The sequence below is a fragment of the Oncorhynchus masou genome, chromosome 14 (genome assembly GCF_036934945.1).
Source record: "Oncorhynchus masou masou isolate Uvic2021 chromosome 14, UVic_Omas_1.1, whole genome shotgun sequence".
NCBI lineage: Eukaryota > Metazoa > Chordata > Actinopteri > Salmoniformes > Salmonidae > Oncorhynchus > Oncorhynchus masou.
In genome coordinates, this window is record NC_088225.1 from 32,716,075 (window position 1) to 32,722,898 (window position 6,824).

Below are 6,824 nucleotides of genomic sequence, written 5' to 3' on the forward strand. Positions count from 1 at the left end.
GAGCAACGCTGTACGCTGAGTCTGGCACTCGCCGACGACCGCGTGCAGCTCCGCCTCACACCGCGTTCCGACTACGTCTGCTGTCACATCTCCATGGCAATACGGCTCCTCCCTGCCATCCCCCTCGGAGACGGGGTCTACCTGGTTCCCATGGAATCGACGGCCTCAGTGGCGATGTCAAATACAGGTGTGTTCTGGTGATCAGGGATAACTATATGATCTAGTTTACAAATTCAATAAACTGTATTACTCTTTCTTCATTACTCTCCTTTCTTTGATCATTAATTCATTATTCATTCATTATTTAATTCACTAAATCATTAATTCCCTGTCTCCTTTTTCCTTCCCTACTTCCTTCCTTACTACTTTTCTACTTCCTTCTGTCCATCCATCCATCCATCCATCCATCCATCCATCCATTCTCTCCTTTCATTCTCATCCATTCATTCCAGACCAGCACCAGAACCAGCAGAGCGAGGAGAGGGACCTGTGGACTTTGTTCTTCCCCCGCCAGGAGCAGCGTCTGCTGGGCTGGCTCCGTGGCCGCTCACCACAGCACTCCTGCCACCTCAAGGTGCTCCAGCTGACCAAGGCCCTGCGTGACCTGGGGGGCCAGGCACTGGACAGCCACCGGGGGGCGCTCTGGAGGTCAGTCCTCTCCTCCTACACACTGAAGACGGCCTGGCTGCGTCTGCTACTCAGCTCTCCTGCAGAGGTAGGAAACACCATACCTTTAATAGGTACTACAGGTTACACCATGCCTTTAATAGGTACTACAGGTTACACCCTACCTTTAATAGGTACTACAGGTTACACCATACCTTTAATAGGTACTACAGGTTACACCATGCCTTTAATAGGTACTACAGGTTACACCCTACCTTTAATAGGTACTACAGGTTACACCATACCTTTAATAGGTACTACAGGTTACACCATACCTTTAATAGGTACTACAGGTTACACCATACCTTTAATAGGTACTACAGGTTACACCATGCCTTTAATAGGTACTACAGGTTACACCATACCTTTAATAGGTACTACAGGTTACACCTACCTTTTAATAGGTACTACAGGTTACACCATGCCTTTAATAGGTACTACAGGTTACACCATACACCTTTAATAGGTACTACAGGTTACACACCATACCCTTTAATAGGTACTACAGGTTACACCATACCTTTAATAGGTACTACAGGTTACACCATGCCTTTAATAGGTACTACAGGTTACACCTTTAATGTACAGGTTACACCATACCTTTAATAGTACTACAGGTTACACCCTACCTTTAATAGGTACTACAGGTTACACCATGCCTTTAATAGGTACTACAGGTTACACCATGCCTTTAATAGGTACTACAGGTTACACCATACCTTTAATAGGTACTACAGGTTACACCCTACCTTTAATAGGTACTACAGGTTACACCCATACCTTTAATAGGTACTACAGGTTACACCATGCCTTTAATAGGTACTACAGGTTACACCATGCCTTTAATAGGTACTACAGGTTACACCATGCCTTTAATAGGTACTACAGGTTACACCATGCCTTTAATAGGTACTACAGGTTACACCTTTAATGTACTACAGGTTACCTTTAATAGGTACTACAGGTTACACCATGCCTTTAATAGGTACTACAGGTTACACCATGCCTTTAATAGGTACTACAGGTTACACCATACCTTTAATAGGTACTACAGGTTACACCATGCCTTTAATAGGTACTACAGGTTACACCATGCCTTTAATAGGTACTACAGGTTACACCCTACCTTTAATAGGTACTACAGGTTACACCATGCCTTTAATAGGTACTACAGGTTACACCATACCTTTAATAGGTACTACAGGTTACACCATACCTTTAATAGGTACTACAGGTTACACCATGCCTTTAATAGGTACTACAGGTTACACCCTACCTTTAATAGGTACTACAGGTTACACCTACAGGTTACACCACCTTTAATAGGTACTACAGGTTACACCATACCTTTAATAGGTACTACAGGTTACACCATGCCTTTAGGTATAGGGTACTACAGGTTACACCATGCCTTTAATAGGTACTACAGGTTACACATGCCTTTAATAGGTACTACAGGTTACACCACCTTTAATAGGTACTACAGGTTACACCACCTTTAATACTACAGGGTACTACAGGTTACACCATGCCTTTAATAGGTACTACAGGTTACACCATGCCTTTAATAGGTACTACAGGTTACACCATGCCTTTAATAGGTACTACAGGTTACAGGTTACACCATACCTTTAATAGGTACTACAGGTTACACCATGCCTTTAATAGGTACTACAGGTTACACCCTACCTTTAATAGGTACTACAGGTTACACCATGCCTTTAATAGGTACTACAGGTTACACCATGCCTTTAATAGGTACTACAGGTTACACCCTACCTTTAATAGGTACTACAGGTTACACCATACCTTTAATAGGTACTACAGGTTACACCATGCCTTTAATAGGTACTTTTCTTCTCTTACTTTAATAGGTTTATTTACATGTTATTTTTGCTGAATATTTTTTAAATAGGTACTACAGGCTCCACTGTTAATAGGCCTTTTGCTACAGGTTACACCACACCTTTAATAGGTATTTCAGTGTACTGTGTACACTACCTCAGTAGTGTATTTTGTAACAAGGTTACACCATTAGAGAGCTTTAATTTGTACCTTTTAGGTTAAGGTTATACAAAATACTTCTCTGTACCATTTTTAGGTTTATAGGTTCACCATTTTATGTCCCCCTTTAATTACTGCACTGGTATCAGAAGTCTGATGGCACTGTGGTGCCTTTAATAGGTACTACAGAGTGTCTAAATTACCAAAATAGGTAAAGGTTGAAAATGAACACTACTTTAATAGGCAAAACATGCTGGGTATTAATTCTAATGAGCTCTGCCCACAAACAAGGCCAATGCCTTTAATAGGTATAATAACATGCCTTTAATAGGTACTACAGGTTACACCATGCCAGTCTGTTTTTTTATTTTTACATTTACATGTTACTCGTTTAGCAGATACCTCTTATCTACAGGGACATTTTTTAAATTCATTTATTTAACCTTTTATTTAACTAGGTACTACAGGTTACACCAAATTCTTATTTACAAGGTACTACAGGTTACACCCCCTTTAACCCTAGGTACCAGGTTACACCATGCCTAGGTACTACAGGTCAATTGTGTTACACCCTTTAATAGGCCCTTTAATAGGTACTACTCCCAATCACGGCCTTTAATGATACAGCCTGGAACCAACCTTTAATAGGTCTACAGGTTACAGCCTTTAGCACTGAGACGGTATGCCTTTAATAGGTTACACCACTGCACCACTAGGTACCAGTTCAGGGCATTAAACTAAGGAGCACCTGCCTTTAATAGACAGGTTACACCACACCTTTAATAGTACTACAGGTTACACCCTTTAATAGGTTACACCACTGCACCACTTTAATAGGACCAGTACCAGGGTACTAAACTCAAGCAGGTTTACTGACTACAGGTTACAGGCCTTTAATAGGTCCACTGCACCACAGGTTACACCTGGGACCAGTCAGGGTAGGTTACACCATGCCTTTAAACTAAGGAGCACTGAGTACTACAGGGTAGGGCTTTAGTTCACTTGCCAGTCAGGGTATTACTACAGGTTACCAGAGGGACTCGTACTACAGGTTACACCAGTCAGGGTATTAAACTAAGGAGCACTGAGACAGTAAGTTACACCATGCCTTTTAGTTCACTGCTTTAATAGGTACTCAGGGACCAGTCAGGGCATTAAACCTAAGGAGCCTGAGCCAATAGGTAGGTTACACCATGCCTTTTAGTTCACTGCATGCCTTTAATAGGACTACAGTCAGGGTACTACATTAAACTACACCATGCCTTTAATAGGGTTACACCATGCCTTTAAGTACTACAGGTTACACTGAGACATGATACTAGGGTACAGGTTACACCATGCCTTTAATAGGTACAGCACTACCAGTCAGGGCATTATAACTAAGGAGCACTGAGACAGGTTACACCATGGGTACTACAGGTTCACTGCACCACTAGGTACTACAGGGACCAGTCAGGGTGCCTTTTAAACTAAGGAGCACTGAGACGGTAGGGCCTTTAAAGGTTCACTGCACCACTCGGGACCAGTTCACCATGCCATTAAACTAACCTTTAATAGGACAGGCACTGAGACAGGTTACACCCTGCCTTTAATAGGGCCTACTACAGTTACACTGCACCACAGGTTACACCGGGACCAGTCAGGGTACTACATTAAACTAAGGAGCACTAATAACACTCGGGACCAGTCAGGGTATTAATAGGTAGCACAGGGCCTTAGTCCACTGCACCACGGGACCAGTCAGGGTATTAAACTAAGGAGCACTGAGGGCCTTAGTCCACTGCAACACTCGGGACCAGTCAGGGTATTAAACTAAGGGAGCACTAGGGCCTTTAATAGGTTAGTCCACTGCACCACTCGGGACCAGTCAGGGTATTAAACTAAGGAGCACTGCCTTTAATAGACAGGAGGGCTTTAGTCCACTGCACCACTCATGGGACCAGTCAGGGCATTAAACTAAGGAGCACTGAGGGCCTTAGTCCACTGCACCACTCGGGACCAGTCAGGGTATTAAACTAAGGAGCACTGAGACAGATACTCTTATCTAGAGGGACATTTTTTTAAATTCATTTATTTAACCTTTTATTTAACTAGGGCGGTTAAGTCCACTGCACCACTCGGGACCAGTCAGGGCATTAAACTAAGGAGCACTGTAGGGCCTTAGTCCACTGCACCACTCGGGACCAGTCAGGGCATTAAACTAAGGAGCACTGAGACAGTAGGGCCTTAGTCCACTGCACCACTCGGGACCAGTCAGGGTATTAAACTCGGGACCAGTCAGGGTATTAAAGGAGCACTGAGGGCCTTAGTCCACTGCACCACTCGGGACCAGTCAGGGCATTAAACTAAGGAGCACTGAGACTGTAGGGCCTTAGTCCACTGCACCACTCGGGACCAGTCAGGGTATTAAACTAAGGAGCACTGAGGGCCTTAGTCCACTGCACCACTCGGGACCAGTCAGGACATTAAACTAAGGAGCCCTGAGACTGTAGGGCCTTAGTCCACTGCACCACTCGGGACCAGTCAGGGCATTAAACTAAGGAGCACTGAGACTGTAGGGCCTTAGTCCACTGCACCACTCGGGACCAGTCAGGGTATTAAACTAAGGAGCACTGCCTTTTAGAGGGCCATTTAGTCCACTGCACCACTCGGGACCAGTCAGGGCATTAAACTAAGGAGCACTGAGGGCCTTAGTCCACTGCACCACTAAGGAGCACGGGACCAGTCAGGGTATTAAACTAAGGAGCACTGAGGGCCTTAGTCCACTGCACCACTCGGGACCAGTCAGGGCATTAAACTAAGGAGCACTGAGACGGTAGGGCCTTAGTCCACTGCACCACTCGGGACCAGTCAGGGTATTAAAATAAGGAGCAGTGAGGGCCTTAGTTCACTGCATACTTTGCAAACATATTTTTGTAATTTATTTTGATACATTAGTCTTTAGGGTATTTTGCTATTGTAATTTGTAATTATAATTTCTAATTGTAATTTCTAATTTTTGCCCATCCTTTCACATGACAGTAAACTTTGATTTGATTGGAGGCCTGTTATCCATCCTGCTTTATTGTCCTCTATAGGGCTGATCTGCTCTATCATATATACACGTATGTTTGGAATCATTTGTAAATATGTTACTAAGGTTTTTGTCTTTCTTTTTTAGGCCTGGGAGGATCGCCACCTGGTGGCCAGGATGGAGGAGCTGGTCCGCAGCCTGAGGGAGAGCCTCCAGAACCGGGCTCTGGATCACCTCTTTCTGGGGAGCGACAGCAGCTCCATCTTACCTGACTCTGTGGCTCTACCTAAGTTGGTCAAGGAGGTGGTGGGAGCTCCAGTGGAGGGTTCAAGGGGATGTTTGGGGGGTTCGACAGGGAACCTCTGGGCAGGTTTGGACCCAGCCTCGTTGGACCTAGTGTCTGGCCGGTTGGCGTATGCCTGGAGCCATCTCCACCGGCTGATCAGGTTGGGCCGACCCCAGAGGAGTAGCTTGGGGCTGGGCAGGGCAGGCAACATCAACTGCCAGCATCTGCAACCTGGAGAGTAACACACTTAAAAGGATTACAGGTGAAAACAGAGATTCACAGCAAATATCCTCCAACAACGGGCCGAGTCAAACACAGAAACATAGACAGACGGGATGGATGAAACATCAGGCTACTTGCACATCCAAAGGTTGTTCAGGAGCTACTGGTCTAGAATAAAACGAAAGCCTATAACAGTGTTGGGACGTTCTCTGAGTCATCCCTCTTAACCAGTCACGAATGGAAATCACAGGGAATGTGTGAATTTGTAATTTATGAATTTGTAATTTATGAATTTGTAATGAATACATGTGTAATTTTTCCCTGGTACCTAATGAATGAGGTTTCATTCAAAACCAAAGTGATTGTATGTCTGCTTCTGTCTGTGTCCCTATTGGCACCCTATTCCGTATTGAGTGCACTACTTTCCCATAGGACTCTGGTCCAAAGTAGTGCACTAGGCAATAGGGTACCTTTTGGGATGCACTTCTGTGTTCTATGCAGGGTACACTAGTTATCAGACAGTGAATAGGCAGGGTACACTCCCAGTTCAGAGACAGACAGTGTAATAGGCAGGGTACACTCCCAGTTCAGAGACAGACTGTGTAATAGGCAGGGTACACTCCCAGTTCAGAG

The 6,824-nt window shown here is 44.6% G+C and overlaps 1 protein-coding gene across 1 annotated transcript in view; it reads left to right on the forward strand.

Annotated features, from left to right (window-relative positions):
- LOC135554757 (inositol 1,4,5-trisphosphate receptor-interacting protein-like 2) overlaps positions 1 to 6,558 on the forward strand; it is a 12,574-nt gene extending 6,016 nt beyond the window's left edge. The window contains exons 4-6 of the mRNA XM_064987188.1: positions 1 to 187; positions 453 to 715; positions 5,831 to 6,558. The exon at positions 1 to 187 is cut by the window's left edge and continues 354 nt beyond it. Of these exons, the coding sequence (XP_064843260.1) occupies positions 1 to 187; positions 453 to 715; positions 5,831 to 6,211 (831 nt within the window). The 3' untranslated portion in view covers positions 6,212 to 6,558. The remainder of the gene's footprint in view (positions 188 to 452; positions 716 to 5,830) is intronic.
- Positions 6,559 to 6,824: the final 266 nt, after the last annotated feature.